The 19,352-nt window shown below is 67.9% G+C and overlaps 1 protein-coding gene across 1 annotated transcript; it reads right to left on the minus strand.

Annotated features, from left to right (window-relative positions):
• Window positions 1-944: 944 nt before the first annotated feature.
• PYGM (glycogen phosphorylase, muscle associated) lies at window positions 945-17,985 on the minus strand. Its single transcript, XM_084895812.1, has 20 exons — window positions 17,651-17,985; window positions 16,533-16,634; window positions 16,364-16,442; window positions 12,111-12,214; window positions 11,651-11,782; window positions 10,627-10,738; window positions 10,253-10,335; window positions 9,822-9,965; window positions 7,580-7,672; window positions 7,183-7,329; window positions 6,918-7,081; window positions 6,213-6,327; window positions 5,603-5,704; window positions 5,138-5,285; window positions 4,790-4,848; window positions 4,522-4,663; window positions 3,922-4,129; window positions 1,739-1,873; window positions 1,466-1,532; window positions 945-1,382 (listed from the first exon to the last, which is right to left on the minus strand). The coding sequence occupies exons 1-20, from the start codon at window positions 17,891-17,893 to the stop codon at window positions 1,233-1,235; spliced, it is 2,529 nt and encodes an 842-aa protein (XP_084751938.1). The 5' UTR covers window positions 17,894-17,985; the 3' UTR covers window positions 945-1,232.
• Between the last annotated feature and the right edge of the window lie 1,367 nt (window positions 17,986-19,352).

Consider the following 19,352-nt stretch of genomic DNA (forward strand, 5'->3'; position numbering starts at 1 on the left):
GGGGCCCGGCGGCAGGCCGGGGAGGGGCAGCGCGGGCGGCAGCGTTTGGGGAGGAGAGGCCTGGGGGCGGGGGAGGAAACGCCGCTACCTGGAGGCGAGACCTCGGTGTCTGGGGGTGCGGGGGCGCCCGGCTCACACGGGCGGGCCTGCGCCCCGGAAGCCTGGGGCCAGATGGTGGCTCTCCGCAGCTCGGAGCCGGAGGCTGGGCAGGAGGCGCTGGGGAGGGGCAGCCGCCGGCGGTTGGGGTCTCCACCAGCCGGGCCCAGGGGAACCGGTAACCGTTTCCGGACTGTGGGTTCACACACACACACTGAAACCACCCGCCCCAAACTGCCTCCGCCGCCGGCCCCTCCCTGACGGGGCCGGGGAGTCGGGACCTCTCCCCACTCAGCCTGGGTAACGTGAGGCCTAGAGCAGCCCCCTCCGGCCTGTCCCCCCAGAGCGAGGTGGGGGGCCAGGGGCCAGCCTGGGCGGCCTGTGAGCATCCCCCCAAAACCCTCCCGGGCCTCCGCGCAAGCACAGCACCGGCTCAGAGACCCTACAAACGCCGCAGTGGGGCGGGGCTGGGGGCGGAGCCAGGCCGCACCGACCTCCGCAGGTCCCTCCCCTCCCTGACTTCACCCCGACTGCGGGGATCTACCCCAGCCCCCCAGCCTCAGCCCGAGTGCCCGACTCCTAGGCCCGGGGGCCCCACCCGGCGGGCGCCCCGCCCCCGGCAGCCCGGCAGGCCGCTGCCCTAGTATGGACACAGTCCTGGGAAGAGGGGCGTGGAGGGTGACGTGGGGAAAGGGCTGGAGAGTCCCAGGCCCGGCCCCCAAGGGCGCCCCCTCCCTCCGAGGGGAGCACCTGCGGCGGGTGGGGGGAAGCCACGGTGACTGCGCAGCTGCCGCGGGGCCCACCCAGAGCTAAAAATATCCCCCACCAGAGAGAGAGGCAAAGGAGGCTCCCAAGGAGAGTCCGTTTATTGGGGGGGAAGGAGGGCGGACGGTTGGTCAGACCCATAAATAGGAGGGGGCAGGAAGCCCGAGGAAGACAGGATGGAGCAGTGTCCTCAGTCACAATGGAGGGTGTGACCTCAGGCTGGGAGTGAGTGAGGGTTGCAGAAAGAGGCTTAGAGATCTGCCTCCAGTGCCCAGCCTCGGGGTGAGGCGCTGGGGCTGGCCCAAGGGGTTTCAAACAGTCTGGCAGGGGCGTGGGGGGGGGGGGCCTGGTTAGGGGTCTGGTCTGGAGGCTCAGGCCAGATCATCCGGGGCCGGCAGGGGCTGGCGGGAGGGCTCCACGCCCCAGATCTCCCGGGCGTACTGGGCAATGGTGCGGTCGCTGGAGAACTTGCCGGAGGTGGCTATGTTCCGGATCACCATCCGTGTCCACTCTCTCGGGTTCTACAGGCCAAAGGGAAATGCTGGGGTCACTCTGCCGGCGGGGTCCCCCCAGCCCTGCCGGCCCCTGGCCCAGGACCCCTTACCTTGTACAGGGCACTGACTTTCTCCTGGCATTTAATGTAGTCTTCATAATCTGCAAAGACTTTGAACCTGGAGGGGAACGGGCAGGCAGGGAGCTCCCTGAGGTCAAGGCCCAGCCCATCCTGTCCCGGTGGACGCCTGGGGGCCCGGAGGAGAGGGATGCTGCTCCCCGGGGAGCCGGCCCCACCTGCCAGGAGCCCCGTCCAGCCCCCTCACACACCCAGCCCTGCCCAGCCCAGCAGCGCCCCCTGCCAGGCCCCCAGCGGCTGGCTCACCGGTCGTGGTGCATGAGCATGTTGACAATGTCCTTGAACAGGTCGGGCTGCTTCGGGGAGAAGAAGCCGCTGCTCAGCTGCTCGATGACCTGGCGAAGCTCAGGGATGCGGTCGTAGTACTCCTGGGCGTTGTACCTGCAGGGGGAGCGCGGTCAGCACCCAGGAGGGGGGGTGGCTCTTCCCAGAGAAAACCCCCGAGTCCTGAGGCCAGGGCCAGCCTGCTCCCCCCTCCCTGCGGCTGCCACTGGATTCCTTCCCTGGAGGCCCTCTGCCTTCTGTGCTCGGCTTTTCATCACCTTTTATGGGGATGAGGAAACCGAGGCCTGGGAGGGCAGAAAGCAGTGTCACACGCACTACCATCTCCTGGCAGCGTGCTTCTTCCATGAATGTCTCTTTCCTCTGCTCTCTCAAGTGCCTCACTTCCATCTCTCAGCCACCAGGATTCACAAGCATCCCCAAGGCCAGGCTTCTCTCTTCCCTCCCCGCCCCTCTTCCAGCCAGAAACTGAGGCCACCTCCTCAGCGATGTCCCTGCCCCCTACCCCCGCCCTGCTTTGCCGCCGGTGACTCTTCTAGCATTAAGGCGTGAGTGCCCACACCAGCCCCCGCCTGCACTTCGCTCCCTCCAGTCCATTCTCCATCCTGCAGCCAACACTGTCCTTCTGGAGCCTAGGGGCACACATGTCATGTGTCACGTCTCCCTCTGGGCCAAAGGACCACGTCTGAGCCTCAGGGTCAGGCTTCACAGGGAAATGCCTTTCAATATTGAATGCCAGCTCTCCTACGCTGTTGGTAGGGGTGTAAACTGGTACCAACTTTCTGGAAAACAATGTGGCTCAGACATAGCCCCTCTAGGAATTTATCTTAAGGAACTGATGGCGATGTGGCCAGAGATGTAAAAGGTTGGTCATGACAGTGGCATTTATACCAACATGGAATATCGTCTTTAATGTCTAACTAGATGGAGTGGTTGAATAAGTTATGACATGTCCACAGGATGGAACACTACACAATCGTTTAAAATATTTTTGAAGCCCTGACCAGTTTGGCTCAGTGGATAGAGCATTGGCCTGCAGACTGAAGGGTCCCAGGTTTGATTCTGGTCAAGGGCAGTGGATAGAGCATTGGCCTGCAGACTGAAGGGTCCCAGGTTCGATTCTGGTTTCGGGGCACATCCCTAGTAGGGGGTGTTCAAGAGGCAGCTGATCGATGTTTCTCTCTCATCAATATTTCTAACTCTCTATCCCTCTCCCTTCCTCTCTGTAAAAAATCAATAAAATATATATTTTTAAATAATAATAAAAATAAAATAAAATATTTTTGAAGACTATTTAATGACATAGAAAATGCCTTTCTACCATTAAATAAGATATCAGGATTCAAAATTACATATATATGTTATTCCTAACTTTCAAAAATTACACATACAAAAGAAAGAAAAATAAAACAAAAAAGACCCTACACATACACACACATATATAAATACCAGAGTGCATAGAAAAAGAGAACTGTGACTTTAAATCTAGGTGATGAAATTATGGGTGACAGTTATTTTGTTTTTTGTGGTCTTGTATTTTTCCATTATTGCTTTTATAAGAAAAAAATCATATTTAAAAATAAATTTTAAAAACATAACGCCAGGGAAATGTCTCCTCTGAAGAACTGTCTTCTGGCCACAAGCACAGTTAACGTTTACGTTCTTCCTAGAGGCCCGGTGCACGAAATCTGTGCGAGAGCCGCCTTCCTTCCCTGGCTGCCGCACTGGCTTCCCTCTGGCACCCGGGACCGGGCTTCCCTCTCAGCCCCGCCTTCATCCGGAAGGTCATCCGTTCTACTTAGCATATTACGCTTTTATTATTATAGATTTCCCTTTCTGCCATGGCTGCCAGGGAACTAAGAATTTAGTTTACTTCCAATTCCAGGGATAATATTATCTCTTAGGATTGATATAATTTCCTCTTCCTTTTCCTTCAGTTCTGCGTTACTTCTTTCTTTTCCTGTTTCATTAACCTTTTCTTTGGTAAGTTACCTCAACAGTTTTCCGGAATTCTGATGGCATAACTACGACCTTGGGCAGCCTGCACTGGCCTCTCCATGCCCTTTACTCCCAGCCCTACCCTCCAGCAGCCACACCTTGGTGCCTCCTGCCCACAAACTCTTAAGTAAGGGCTCTTGCCCCCATACCCCTTCTGGTCAAGCTTGGCCACGTCCTCCTCCCGCATGCCGAAGATAAAGAAGTTCTCCTCTCCCGCCTCTTCTGCCATCTCCACGTTGGCCCCGTCCATGGTGCCAATGGTCAGAGCCCCGTTGAGCATGAACTTCATGTTGCCAGTGCCTGAGGCCTCAGTGCCCGCAGTGGAGATCTGCTCAGAGAGGTCGGCGGCCGGGATCACTGTGGGGCAGCAGCAGAACAGGGTCAGCTGTGGGGAGAGCTGGTCCTAGGCACAGCCAGGTTCAAAGCCCCTTCCACCCCACCCTCCAGTCCTCAACCACTGAGTCTCCTTCTCCCCCTCCAACCTCTTGATGATCCTTGAACATCTGGGATCTAACCTGGATCCATTGTGTGACTTGACAAACACCAACCAGGCCCGTCTCCCCTATAATTTTACCCATGCTGCCAGAGAGCCCAGGGGACACCCCCAGGGTTTAAGGGGCCACCCTCATGGTGTAGTTATTGCCCTCTCCAGATTCTTCTTGAAAGTGCAAGTCCCTCAGGAAGAGGCCTCTTCCAGGCACCAAACTAATCGGAGCCTCCCGAGGGTCCCCGTCAGAGTGGCGCCCCACCTTTCTCGGCCAGCGAGACCCTGTAGTTCTCCAGAAAGATCACACGGAGCCGGTCTCCCACCACCGGGTCATGGTTGACCACATCCCCAATGGACGTGATGAGTTTGATGATCATCTTGGCCATGTGGTACCCAGGGGCAGCCTGCGGGGGCACCGTCTGGAGTCAGCTCCATGGCCAGAGCCCCTACCCCCATACTGCAACATGGCCAAGGCTGACCTCAACCCGGATATCAGAGACCAGAGGCCTGGCCTGGGGCCAGCTTCTCACCTTCCCTCCAATCATCACCGTGCGGGGCACAACGAACTTGTTGGGTTCCTTCTTGATGCCTGTGGAGAAAGAGGGGTGAAGCGGCCAGTTCTCTCTGGGGGTAGCTCCTGACAGTCCCCATCCGCCAAGGCCCATGCCGGGAGAAAGTAGGCCTTGGCTTGAGCAGTCACTTGCCATGTGACCTCAGATCTGTCCCGTTCCCCTCTCTGAGCCTCAGTTTGCCCATTTGTAAAATGGGGATAATTCCATGTCCCAGGAGCTGCCCCAAGGCCAGAGGAGTTGTTGTCTAAGAGTCTGCTGGGGGCGATGGAGGGAGAGCCCGGAGCCAGAGCGGGGCCCGCCGCTCACGGTTGTACAGGGTGATGATGTGGAGGCAGTTGAGGAGCTGGCGTTTGTATTCATGGATCCGCTTCACCTGGACGTCGAAGAGCGAGTTGGGGTTGATCCGGAGTTTGTACTCGTTCTCCAGATACGCCGAGAACTTCAGCTTGTTCTCCTGAAGGCAGGGGAGGGGAGAGCTCACCGACAGGCCTCCGCCTCGGGAGACCCCACAGTCTCACTCCTTTCCTCGGAGATGGAGGGTAGAGGGCCCCCTCGTCCAGGCCTACACCGGGGCAGACATTGCTAGTCAATGCCAGCGCTCTTCCAGGGAGGTCATCGATGCCTGCCTACCACGGACTTCATGCAACTTCTACCAGCGGCCTGGGGTGCAGGAGAGATGCCATTGGCCATGCCTGGAAGGATCTGGGCTCCAAGCCTGGCACGCCCGGCCTGACCTCTAAGCGGGCGGGCCCAGGCCGCCAGGCTCCTCACCTGCTTCACTTTGGCCACATCCCGGATGAAGGCTTCGTCGTCCACGTAGGAGAGCAGTTTGCGCAGCTGGTCCAGGTCTGAGATGTAATCCTCCCCAATGCGCTGCGGGAAGAGGGCTCCCGGTCAGGCTCCTTCCTCTCCTCGTCCTCCTTACAGGGGGTCCCTTCCAGGCCAGACAAGCCCCACCCGCTCAGACGGCTCCTCCCTCGCCAGCTTCCCCCCGTGACCTGTAACTGTCCATCTTCCTCCCCGCCTGGCCTTGAGCTGACCCCACAGGCCTTCCTCCTGGCCATTTCCTCATACGGGCAATGACTCGCCTTCCTGCTCCCAATCTGCCACTTCGGGGGTGACCTATTGGTGACCCTCCAGGAGACTGTAAACTCGGGGTGACTGTCAGAGCCAGGGCCTCTCCAGCCCTTAGGACATCCTCATGCAAGTAAGGAAGTGGGTCCGCTCCTCCCTCGTGCGTGCAAGGCTTGGGGGACAAAACGCAACAAGGATGTCGGCCCTGCACTGGACACCACCCCCAGTCACCACCTACATGGCCACACCCCGCTGGTCCCCGCAGGAGCCCGTGTTGACCCTTCCTGGCCGCGCAGTGACCTCTCACCTCAGCAATGACCTCTGCCAGCCCAGGGTTACACATAACCAGCCAGCGCCGAGGGGTGATACCATTGGTCTTGTTCTGGAACTTATGAGGCTCCAGCTCATAGAAGTCCTTGAAGCTGCAGATTGGGGGGACGGGGGACGGTCACCCCTCACCCCTGTGGGATGAGGCCTCCTTTGGGGCCCCATCCTGGGTTCTGGGTGAAAGAGGCCTGGGGGTCTGAGGTGCTGCTGTGTGCGAGAAGGCCATCTGGGGACAGGACTGGACCCCCATGTCCGCGCTGTGGGAGCTTGTGAGAGCGATGCTACCTGTGGAAGGGCCAGCTGTGCTGTGCAGTGAGGGGCGGGCCATAGTTGGGCGTGGGTAAGTGGGCGGGCCCATAGATGGGCGTGGTTATAAGTGGGCGGATCTACAGGTAAGCATGGCTTTAGTGGCGTGGCTGTTAGTGGGCGGGTCTATAAGTGGGCGGACCAACGTGCACATTGCTAGAGTGGGCGTTGCTGTGGGGGGGTGTTAGTGGGCGTGGCTGTGGGGGTGTGAGTGGGTGAGGCTTGAGTGGGCGTGGCTGTGGGTGGGTGGGGGCCTTGGTGGGCGGGCCTATAAGTGGGCGGACCAATGTGCGTGTGGCTGCGAGTGGGCGTGCCTTGGGTAGGCGGGGCTGTGAGTGGGCATGGCTGTGGGTGGGCGGGGCCGGCGGGCGGGTCTCACATGGTCTTCTTGAGGATCTCGGAGTGGATGCGAGCCACGCCGTTGACGGCATGGGACCCGGTGATGCACAGGTGCGCCATGTTGATGCGCTTCACCGCGCCCTCCTCCACCAGGGACATGCGCCGCAGCCGGTCCACGTCCCCCGGGAAGGCGGCCGCCACCCGCTGTGACGGGAGAGCCAGAGCTAGGCCCGGCCCGGAGCCCGGCCCGCCCCCTCAGACCTGCCCGGAGCCCGGCCCTGCTGCCCCGCCGCCCCGCCGCTCACGTTGAGGAAGCGCTGGTTGATCTCGTAGATGATCTGCAGGTGCCGCGGCAGCAGCGTCTCCAAGAGGTGCACGGGCCAGCGCTCCAGCGCCTCGGGCAGCACCGTGTGGTTGGTGTAGGCGCAGGTCTTCACCGTCACCTCCCAGGCCTGGCGGGAGGGAGGACCGGGGTCCCTGCCTCAGCCCCGGGGCCCTCCACACACTGTGCAGCCAGGAGCCCCGCCCTGCCACTGCGGTGCGGGGTGCGAGGACAGCCACCCTTCAGGCCCCCCCCTGCCGTCTGTCCCGTGGGGGCTCCCCTCACATCTTGCCACCCACCCCCCCCACACACACACGCTGGAAAGGGGACGCCGAGGCAGAGGGGGCAGGCGGGGGCAGAGGGTCCTGAGTTCAGCCCACCTTGTCCCAGTCCAGGTGCTCCAGGTCCACCAGGATCCTCATCAGCTCTGGGATGGCCAGGGAGGGGTGCGTGTCATTGAGCTGGATGGCCACCTGTTGGGAGGGGGGCGGGCAGGGAGTCGGGCTGGGCTCCAAACCTTTGTCCCATCAGTCAGAGGCCCCCGCACAGCACTGGGGCTCAGCTGGCATGGAGGGAGGCTCTCAGGGAGCAGCTGTGACGCCCAGATGTGTGCCTATGGACCGAGAACCCGGAGCCCGTCACCTCACATACACCCAGCCGCCAGCCGCCAAGCCCCTCTACACCCCGGGGCGGCTGAGGCAGGAGGGGAGGTGCGGGCGGCCTCCCTGGCCGGCACCTCCCTGGCCAGCACCTCCCTGGGCCTGCAGGTACCTCCCTGCGGCCTGCAGGTCCCTCCCTGCGGCCTATAGGTACCTCCCTGGGCCTATAGGTCCCTCCCTGGGCCTGTAGGTACCTCCCTGGGCCTGTAGGTACCTCCCTGGGCCTGCAGGTCCCTCCCTGGGCCTGTAGGTACCTCCCTGGGCCTGTAGGTAACTCCCTGGGCCTGCAGGTCCCTCCCTGGGCCTGTAGGTACCTCCCTGGGCCTGTAGGTACCTCCCTGGCCGGCACCTCCCTGGCCGGCACCTCCCTGGCCAGCACCTCCCTGGGCCTGCAGGTACCTCCCTGCGGCCTGCAGGTCCCTCCCTGCGGCCTATAGGTACCTCCCTGGGCCTATAGGTCCCTCCCTGGGCCTGTAGGTACCTCCCTGGGCCTGTAGGTACCTCCCTGGGCCTGCAGGTCCCTCCCTGGGCCTGTAGGTACCTCCCTGGGCCTGTAGGTAACTCCCTGGGCCTGCAGGTCCCTCCCTGGGCCTGTAGGTACCTCCCTGGGCCTGTAGGTACCTCCCTGGCCGGCACCTCCCTGGCCGGCACCTCCCTGGGCCTGTAGGTACCTCCCTGGGCCTGTAGGTACCTCCCTGGGCCTGCAGGTACCTCCCTGCGGCCTGTAGGCACCTCCCTGGGCCTGCAGGTCCCTCCCTGGGCCTGTAGGTACCTCCCTGGGCCTGCAGGTACCTCCCTGCGGCCTGTAGGCACCTCCCTGGGCCTGCAGGTCCCTCCCTGGGCCTGTAGGTACCTCCCTGCGGCCTGTAGGCACCTCCCTGGGCCTGTAGGTACCTCCCTGGGCCTGTAGGTACCTCCCTGGGCCTGTAGGTACCTCCCTGGGCCTGTAGGTACCTCCCTGGGCCTGTAGGCACCTCCCTGGCCGGCACCTCCCTACGGCCTGTAGGTACCTCCCTGGCCGGCACCTCCCTGGGCCTGTAGGTACCTCCCTTGCCGGCACCTCCCTGGGCCTGCAGGTCCCTCCCTGCGGCCTGTAGGTACCTCCCTGGGCCTGTAGGTACCTCCCTGGCCAGCACCTCCCTGGGCCTGTAGGTACCTCCCTGGGCCTGTAGGTACCTCCCTGGGCCTGCAGGTACCTCCCTGCGGCCTGTAGGCACCTCCCTGGGCCTGCAGGTCCCTCCCTGGGCCTGTAGGTACCTCCCTGCGGCCTGTAGGTACCTCCCTGGCCGGCACCTCCCTGGGCCTGCAGGTCCCTCCCTGGGCCTGTAGGTACCTCCCTACGGCCTGTAGGTACCTCCCTGGGCCTGTAGGTACCTCCCTGGGCCTGTAGGTACCTCCCTGGGCCTGTAGGTACCTCCCTGGGCCTGTAGGTACCTCCCTGGGCCTGTAGGCACCTCCCTGGCCGGCACCTCCCTACGGCCTGTAGGTACCTCCCTGGCCGGCACCTCCCTGGGCCTGTAGGTACCTCCCTGGCCGGCACCTCCCTGGGCCTGCAGGTCCCTCCCTGCGGCCTGTAGGTACCTCCCTGGGCCTGTAGGTACCTCCCTGGCCAGCACCTCCCTGGGCCTGCAGGTCCCTCCCTGGGCCTGTAGGTACCTCCCTGCGGCCTGTAGGTACCTCCCTGGCCGGCACCTCCCTGGGCCTGCAGGTCCCTCCCTGGGCCTGTAGGTACCTCCCTACGGCCTGTAGGTACCTCCCTGGGCCTGTAGGTACCTCCCTGGGCCTGTAGGTACCTCCCTGGGCCTGTAGGTACCTCCCTGGGCCTATAGGTACCTCCCTGGGCCTATAGGTACCTCCCTGGGCCTGTAGGCACCTCGCTGGGCCTGTAGGCACCTCCCTGGCCGGCACCTCCCTGGGCCTGCAGGCACCTCCCTGGCCGGCACCTCCCTGGGCCTGCAGGTACCTTGTCCGGGAAGGCGTCGAAGCTGGTGCGCACGGGGTCGCGGCAGCCGAACTTGGAGGACTTGAAGCGGCGGATGATGTCCTGGAGCGTGGCGGCCACCACGAAGTACTCCTGCTTCAGCCGCAGCTCCTTGCCCTCAAAGAACTGGGGGCGGCGCAGGCAGAGGGCGTCAGAGCCGGGCAGGCCGACCGCGACGGCGGGTGAGGTCAGAGAGACCCACAGACACCGGCCCCGGAGGCCTGGCTGCCCCTCTCCAGGGCGGTCCGCCCCACCAAGAAGCAGTCATGGGCCGTGCCCACCCTGCCCGCTGCCCCAGGACTCAGGCATCCTCCCACTGCACCGGGCAGGGGCACACAGGACACCCAGCTCTAGGCCTGGCTGTGACGAGGGCCCCAGAGAGAGGCCCCCCTGCCCAGCCGGGGGAGACCTACGTTGTCGTTGGGGTACAGGACACGGGAGATGTTCTCAGCCAGGTTGCGGTCCAGGACGGCCTGGATGTAGCCGCCGATGTTGACTGGGGGACAGAAGGGGGCAGAGTCAGGGGCAGGGGCAGGGGCAGGGGCCGGGGCTGGGGCAGGGGCAGGGGCAGGGGCCGGGGCAGGGGCAGGGGCAGGGGCAGGGGCAGGGGCCGGGGCAGGGGCAGGGGCAGGGGCAGGGGCAGGGGCAGGGGCAGGGGCCAGGGCCGGGGCCGGGGCCGGGGCAGGGGCAGGGGCCGGAGCCGGGGCAGGGGCAGGGGCAGGGGCAGGGGCAGGGGCCGGGGCCGGGGCAGGCGGGGTGGCGCGGGCTGGAGTGGGGAGGGACTCACAGTCCTTGAGATTGAAGTCGTTGGGGGCCTTGGCGGACCACAGGCGCATGGTGTTGACGACGTTGTTGCGGTAGCCGGGCACCGGCGTGTCGTAGGGCATGGCCAGCACCACCTGCGGGAGGGAGCCGCGTGGCTGCGTCTCACCGGGGCCCTCCGAGCTGGGCTCCAGGCTCGGTCCCCGCCCTGCCGACTCCCACCGAGGGTCCAGTCCCGATGGTGGGTACCTCAGCCAGCCTCACCTCTCCGGCCTCACTCACCGAGAGGACACCCTGGCCCCCTCCCCCCGCCCCCCGGCCTCACTCAGAGAGGACACCCCGGCCCCCTCACCCCGGCCCCCGGCCTCACTCAGAGAGGACACCCCGGCCCCTCCCCCCGCCCCCCGGCCTCACTCAGAGAGGACACCCCGGCCCCTCACCCCGCCCCCCGGCCTCAGAGAGGACACCCCGGCCCCCTCCCCCCTCCCCCCGGCCTCACTCAGAGAGGACACCCCGGCCCCTCCCCCCGGCCTCACTCAGAGAGGACACCCCGGCCCCTCCCCGGCCGCCCGGCAGGTGCTGTAGGGATTATGGGAGGAAGAGGCAGGGGCGGGTGCTGCCCGTGCCCTGCAGTGAGGACAGGGCTGGCCCCCGGCCTGCGCACACCTCGAGGTCACTCCGGACGCAGGAAAGGGCTGCGGGGTCCCGGGGCCTGACCGGAGGAGCCACAGAGGCCAAGGCCACCCCAGGAGCTGACGCCCCGCTGACCACAGTGACCGCTGCGGGCCGCCTCCCACCATTAGCCAGCACAGTGACTGGCCCTGGCCGGGGTGGCGCAGTCAGTAGGAGCATTGTCCTGCACACCGGAGTCCCGGGTTCGATTCCCGGTCATGGATGTCTGCCGACAACCGCCTAGCACCATGGGGCTGGGGCACCTCGGCTCTGCCCTCCCCAGCACTAAGGAGCTGCTGGGAGCCGGGCGGGGAAGGGCGGGGAAGGGCGGGCCCGGGAGCAGCCAGCCAGGCGCACCGGCCCCGGCGTGTCCTCACCTGTGTGTCCACCCACTTGACGCCCTGGCTGGTGTGCTCCACTCGGCCGTAGAAGTGCACGGGCAGCGTGAACTCCGGCCGGGCCTTCTCCCAGGGGTTGCCGTAGCGAAGCCAGTCATCAGCCTCCTCCATCTGACCAGGGCAGATTGGGGGAGAGAGGGAGGCAGCGTCAGGCCAGACCCACCCCGCGGCGGGCAGCGGGAGGGAGGGGGGCCGTACGGGGGTAAATAAGGGCTCTGGGCGGCTCTGGCCGGTGTGCGGGTGGGAGTCGAGGAGGCACCACAGGTGCGACCCGCCTGCTCAGGAGTGAGCAGCTGGCATTGGGGCCATGGCGAAGGGACAGGGTGCTTTCCATCAAGACGGGGCCCAGCTGTCCTGGTCTCTCTGGAGACGGGTGACCCCTGGGGGTCCCCTCCCTCACTGCTTGGTCCCCATGAAGTCGGGGCCCAAGGCTGCTCACCTGCCAGCCCCCGCAGATCTTCTGGTTAAAAATCCCAAACTCGTAGCGGATCCCGTAGCCGTAGGCTGCCAGGCCCAGGGTGGCCATGGAGTCCAGAAAGCAGGCTGGGGGCGGGCAGGGCGGCGGGTGTCAGGGTCCCATCACAAAGCATCCTATGCCACCCGCCCCCGCGGCCCTCGCTCACCTGCCAGCCGGCCCAGGCCCCCGTGCCACCCCCCCGCGGCCCTCGCTCACCTGCCAGCCGGCCCAGGCCCCCGTGCCACCCCCCCGCGGCCCTCCCACACCTGCCAGCCGGCCCGATCCCCGTGCCACCCCCCCGCGGCCCTCGCTCACCTGCCAGCCGGCCCGATCCCCGTGCCACCCCCCCGCGGCCCTCGCTCACCTGCCAGCCGGCCCGATCCCCGTGCCACCCGCCCCCGCGGCCCTCGCTCACCTGCCAGCCGGCCCGATCCCCGTGCCACCCCCCCGCGGCCCTCGCTCACCTGCCAGCCGGCCCGATCCCCGTGCCACCCCCCCGCGGCCCTCGCTCACCTGCCAGCCGGCCCGATCCCCGTGCCACCCGCCCCCGCGGCCCTCGCTCACCTGCCAGCCGGCCCGATCCCCGTGCCACCCCCCCGCGGCCCTCGCTCACCTGCCAGCCGGCCCGATCCCCGTGCCACCCCCCGCGGCCCTCGCTCACCTGCCAGCCGGCCCGATCCCCGTGCCACCCCCCCGCGGCCCTCGCTCACCTGCCAGCCGGCCCGATCCCCGTGCCACCCCCCCGCGGCCCTCGCTCACCTGCCAGCCGGCCCGATCCCCGTGCCACCCGCCCCCGCGGCCCTCGCTCACCTGCCAGCCGGCCCGATCCCCGTGCCACCCGCCCCCGCGGCCATCGCTCACCTGCCAGCCGGCCCGATCCCCGTGCCACCCGCCCCCGCGGCCATCGCTCACCTGCCAGCCGGCCCGATCCCCGTGCCACCCCCCCGCGGCCCTCGCTCACCTGCCAGCCGGCCCGATCCCCGTGCCACCCCCCCGCGGCCCTCGCTCACCTGCCAGCCGGCCCGATCCCCGTGCCACCCCCCCGCGGCCCTCGCTCACCTGCCAGCCGGCCCGATCCCCGTGCCACCCCCCCGCCGCCCTCGCTCACCTGCCAGCCGGCCCGATCCCCGTGCCACGCCCCCGCGGCCCTCGCTCACCTGCCAGCCGGCCCGATCCCCGTGCCACCCCCCCGCGGCCCTCGCTCACCTGCCAGCCGGCCCGATCCCCGTGCCACCCCCCCGCGGCCCTCGCTCACCTGCCAGCCGGCCCGATCCCCGTGCCACCCCCCCGCGGCCCTCGCTCACCTGCCAGCCGGCCCGATCCCCGTGCCACCCCCCCGCGGCCCTCGCTCACCTGCCAGCCGGCCCGATCCCCGTGCCACGCCCCCGCGGCCCTCGCTCACCTGCCAGCCGGCCCGATCCCCGTGCCACCCGCCCGCGGCCCTCGCTCACCTGCCAGCCGGCCCGATCCCCGTGCCACCCGCCCGCGGCCCTCGCTCACCTGCCAGCCGGCCCGATCCCCGTGCCACGCCCCCGCGGCCCTCGCTCACCTGCCAGCCGGCCCGATCCCCGTGCCACCCCCCCGCGGCCCTCGCTCACCTGCCAGCCGGCCCGATCCCCGTGCCACGCCCCCGCGGCCCTCGCTCACCTGCCAGCCGGCCCGATCCCCGTGCCACCCCCCCGCGGCCCTCGCTCACCTGCCAGCCGGCCCGATCCCCGTGCCACGCCCCCGCGGCCCTCGCTCACCTGCCAGCCGGCCCGATCCCCGTGCCACCCCCCCGCGGCCCTCGCTCACCTGCCAGCCGGCCCGATCCCCGTGCCACCCGCCCGCGGCCCTCGCTCACCTGCCAGCCGGCCCGATCCCCGTGCCACCCCCCCGCGGCCCTCGCTCACCTGCCAGCCGGCCCGATCCCCGTGCCACCCCCCCGCGGCCCTCGCTCACCTGCCAGCCGGCCCGATCCCCGTGCCACCCCCCCGCGGCCCTCGCTCACCTGCCAGCCGGCCCGATCCCCGTGCCACCCCCCCGCGGCCCTCGCTCACCTGCCAGCCGGCCCGATCCCCGTGCCACGCCCCCGCGGCCCTCGCTCACCTGCCAGCCGGCCCGATCCCCGTGCCACCCCCCCGCGGCCCTCGCTCACCTGCCAGCCGGCCCGATCCCCGTGCCACCCCCCCGCGGCCCTCGCTCACCTGCCAGCCGGCCCGATCCCCGTGCCACCCCCCCGCGGCCCTCGCTCACCTGCCAGCCGGCCCGATCCCCGTGCCACCCCCCCGCGGCCCTCGCTCACCTGCCAGCCGGCCCGATCCCCGTGCCACCCCCCCGCGGCCCTCGCTCACCTGCCAGCCGGCCCGATCCCCGTGCCACCCCCCCGCGGCCCTCGCTCACCTGCCAGCCGGCCCGATCCCCGTGCCACCCCCCCGCGGCCCTCGCTCACCTGCCAGCCGGCCCGATCCCCGTGCCACCCCCCCGCGGCCCTCGCTCACCTGCCAGCCGGCCCGATCCCCGTGCCACCCCCCCGCGGCCCTCGCTCACCTGCCAGCCGGCCCGATCCCCGTGCCACGCCCCCGCGGCCCTCGCTCACCTGCCAGGCGGCCCGATCCCCGTGCCACGCCCCCGCGGCCCTCGCTCACCTGCCAGGCGGCCCGATCCCCGTGCCACCCCCCCGCGGCCCTCGCTCACCTGCCAGGCGGCCCGATCCCCGTGCCACCCCCCCGCGGCCCTCGCTCACCTGCCAGGCGGCCCGATCCCCGTGCCACCCCCCCGCGGCCCTCGCTCACCTGCCAGCCGGCCCGATCCTTGTGCCACGCCCCCGCGGCCCTCGCTCACCTGCCAGGCGGCCCGATCCCCGTGCCACCCCCGCGGCCCTCGCTCACCTGCCAGCCGGCCCGATCCCCGTGCCACCCCCCGCGGCCCTCGCTCACCTGCCAGGCGGCCCGATCCCCGTGCCACCCCCCCGCGGCCCTCGCTCACCTGCCAGCCGGCCCGATCCCCGTGCCACCCCCCCGCGGCCCTCGCTCACCTGCCAGCCGGCCCGATCCCCGTGCCACCCCCCCGCGGCCCTCGCTCACCTGCCAGGCGGCCCGATCCCCGTGCCACCCGCCCGCGGCCCTCGCTCACCTGCCAGGCGGCCCGATCCCCGTGCCACGCCCCCGCGGCCCTCGCTCACCTGCCAGCCGGCCCGATCCCCGTGCCACCCCCCCGCGGCCCTCGCTCACCTGCCAGCCGGCCCGATCCCCGTGCCACCCGCCCGCGGCCCTCGCTCACCTGCCAGCCGGCCCGATCCCCGTGCCACCCCCCGCGGCCCTCGCTCACCTGCCAGCCGGCCCGATCCCCGTGCCACCCCCCCGCGGCCCTCGCTCACCTGCCAGCCGGCCCGATCCCCGTGCCACGCCCCCGCGGCCCTCGCTCACCTGCCAGCCGGCCCGATCCCCGTGCCACCCCCCCGCGGCCCTCGCTCACCTGCCAGGCGGCCCGATCCCCGTGCCACCCCCCGCGGCCCTCGCTCACCTGCCAGCCGGCCCGATCCCCGTGCCACCCGCCCGCGGCCCTCGCTCACCTGCCAGCCGGCCCGATCCCCGTGCCACCCGCCCGCGGCCCTCGCTCACCTGCCAGGCGGCCCGATCCCCGTGCCACCCCCGCGGCCCTCGCTCACCTGCCAGCCGGCCCGATCCCCGTGCCACCCGCCCGCGGCCCTCGCTCACCTGCCAGGCGGCCCGATCCCCGTGCCACGCCCCCGCGGCCCTCGCTCACCTGCCAGCCGGCCCGATCCCCGTGCCACCCCCCCGCGGCCCTCGCTCACCTGCCAGCCGGCCCGATCCCCGTGCCACCCGCCCGCGGCCCTCGCTCACCTGCCAGCCGGCCCGATCCCCGTGCCACCCCCCGCGGCCCTCGCTCACCTGCCAGCCGGCCCGATCCCCGTGCCACCCCCCCGCGGCCCTCGCTCACCTGCCAGCCGGCCCGATCCCCGTGCCACGCCCCCGCGGCCCTCGCTCACCTGCCAGCCGGCCCGATCCCCGTGCCACCCCCCCGCGGCCCTCGCTCACCTGCCAGGCGGCCCGATCCCCGTGCCACCCCCCGCGGCCCTCGCTCACCTGCCAGCCGGCCCGATCCCCGTGCCACCCGCCCGCGGCCCTCGCTCACCTGCCAGCCGGCCCGATCCCCGTGCCACCCGCCCGCGGCCCTCGCTCACCTGCCAGGCGGCCCGATCCCCGTGCCACCCGCCCGCGGCCCTCGCTCACCTGCCAGGCGGCCCAGGCCCCCGTTGCCCAGCCCCGCGTCCTCCTCGATCTCCTCCAGCTCCTCCATGTCCAGGCCCAGCTGCAGGGGGCAGGGTGGGGCGGGTCAGGGCCGAGGGCCAGCCGGGGAGGCCCCCACACCCCGGTCTGCCCCGCCCCGGCCCCCCCAGACCTGGTAAACGGCCTCGTCGCAGGCGTTCTCCAAGGCCAGGTTCACCATGGTGTTCTGCAGCGTCCGGCCCATGTAGAACTCCAGAGACAGGTAGTAGATCCTCTGCCCGAGACAGACGCGGGGGGCGGGGTCAGGGCTGCCCACCAGCATCAGGCAGGCCCCGCGGGCCTACCCCTCCCCGCTCCTGCCCCACTCGGGGTCCCTGCGTGTCCCAGCCCCGTCTCCGTCTTCCCTCTTCCCATTTCCGGCTCTGAGACCAGCAGGTAAGGTTCTGACCCAGCACTTCCTCTGACTTTGGACAGGTCCCTCTTCTTCTCCGAACCCGCTTTCTCGTCTGGAACGCGGGGTTGGCCGTGTCTCCCTCAGGTACCCGGTACCCTGCCCGCCCCACAGGAGCCTCCCGGCAGCCGGCAAGGAGCCGGGACATTGAGAAACACGTCCAAGCGCTCCCTGACAGGGGGAGGCCGAGCCCAGAGAAAGTCATTGGCTCAAGGTCACGCGATGACTCATGGCTGGAGTCAGCCTGTCCGGGCCTTGCGGCGCTCAGCTCCCCGTGGCCGTCCCAGCGAGGGACCGGGAGGCACCAGGATCCAGGATGGCGCCCGGTCTCCTGGGTCCCCTCTCTGCCCCACCCACCGGCCCCTCCCCCACCCCTTCCCGAAGCATCAGGTTGCTGACATTTACCACTAACCCCAAAGACACTTGATCCCATTGCCCCAACCACCCCAGCTGCCCACCACCTGCTGCCCAGACACCACACACACACACACACACACACACACACACACATCCAGTGACTCGGTCTTTCAGTTCAGGTCCAGCCCACCAGCCCAGGCCTCGAGAGTCTTCCTGTCCCCCCCGCCTCCTGCCCCCGTAGCCCCTCCACGCAGAGTGGGTGCTGGGCCTCGGCAACCGGCCCACCGGCCGTGAGCCCGACCTGCTGCTGCGTGGGCTTCTCCCCTGGGCTGCCCAGCCCCCCTGCCCCGAGGACCCTGGATCCTCCGACCTCAGGAAACTTCTACGGAAAACCGGTCCCCGGGAGGGGGCTGCCCCTCGGTCACCATCTCCCGGCCCCGGCGGGGCCCAGCCCACGCCCCGGCCGGGGTGCCGAGCAGCACCTTGGGGTCCTTCTCGTAGTAGTGCTGCTGCGTGCGGATCCAGCGGCCCACCAGGTGGTCGCGCACCGTGTGCGCCAGCGCGAAGTAGTAGTCGCGGGGGGTGGCCACATTGCGGTCCTTGACCAGCGTGAAGTGCAGGTGCCGGTTGAAGTTCTTCTTCAGGTCGGTCACGTTCTCCACGCCGGCCAGGCCGCGCACGCTGATCTGCTTCCTCTTCTCCTGGTCCGTCAGCGGCCGGGACATGGCTGCGGGAGGTGGCCTGGCGGACTGGTGGCGAGGTGCGCGGGCGGGCGGCCTCAGTGGTGCCTCCAGCCAGGGAGTGGGAAGCCCCAGGAGCCCGGTGACTTAAAGCCAGGCTCCGGGCAGCATGCCCCGCCTCCCCCAGGAGGGGAGGGTCTTGGCCAGACCGGCCGCCCGGGAGCTATTTTGGGGGTGAGGGGAGGAGGAGAGAGCGGGGCAGGGACAACAGGGCCCAGCTCCACACGGGGCCGGGCCAGGCCCAGCCTGGCTCATTCACAGCCTGTGCTGACCCACTTCCTCCGGGCCTGCACACTGGGGTCTCTGTCTTGTCTTCAGCGTCAGAAACAAGATGCAGCTGCTGGCTGGAGGGCCCCGAGGTTTGCCTGGAGGCCCTGGGCTGGGACCTTGGATTAGAGGCTGCCTGGATCTGGTCCTTTTCCTGGGTTCTAGATGAAGGGTGGGGCTGGGATGTGAGGGCGATCTGGCTGCAACATCTGTCACCCCATTGATCGCCAGGGTTGATTCGGCTGATCTGGCTGGCTAGGCGGGTGTCCCCCTCCTCCCTCACCGATCCATGTGCGTCCCTCCCGAAGCTGCGCGCTCGGTCGAAGAGGACGACTTTCCCCCAAGAGGAGAGGACTGGTCTTCGGTCAAGGGTATACGAGTAGCTGCACTCCCCTGCTAGAACCTCCAAACAAGCTCTCAAGGGTGGGGCTGGATTGTGGGCTGTCAATCAGGAGAGTCTGAGGGGACTGTCAAGTGGGCAGGTGTCAGGAGGCCCAGCCTTCACGAGCAGCTTGGTTTGCTTTATTATTATTATTATTATTATTTTAATGCCCTTGACTGGAATTGAACCCAGGACCCTTCAGTCTGCAGGCTGATGCTCTATCCAATGAGCCAAACCAGCTAGGGCCAGCTTGGTTTGCTTTAGACATTTGCCCAGGGAGACTGCAAGCCACAGGCTGAATGACCTCTGGCCAAGCTTCCACAGTGGCCACACTGGGGGCTGTCTATCGTTAGCTGCACTCTGATGGGAGGCCACATGTTGTGGCAAAAGGGGACAGGGCCCCCTCCCCCCTCAGGCTGAAGGGCTAGGAGTTGAGGTCGGTGTGCCCCAATCAGACGAGGTGCAGCTAGCGTAGGACACTGGGTGTCTGGAGAAAAGGGAGATGAGGACCCTGAGTTTCAAGGGGTGGGACGGGGGATGTCACCCGAGGCAGAGCCACTATGCCCACCCCCTCCCAGCCCCACCCAAGCCCATCTCCCCCTGTTGCTGTCTCTCAAGCTCTGAAGTGACCTTTCCAGAATGGTCAGATTACAGGCCGACTTTGCTTAGGGGCCAGCAGCCTGTAGCAGGGGCCCCTGGGAACTGTAGTCCTGTGGGCCCACAGGGGTAAGAGAAACTGAAACATACTGTCCCCCCCCACCCCCCACCAGCCATAACATTGGCCGATGGTAGTAC

This window comes from Pipistrellus hanaki (assembly GCF_964339955.1).
Source record: "Pipistrellus hanaki genome assembly, chromosome: 9".
In the NCBI taxonomy this organism is placed as follows: domain Eukaryota; kingdom Metazoa; phylum Chordata; class Mammalia; order Chiroptera; family Vespertilionidae; genus Pipistrellus; species Pipistrellus hanaki.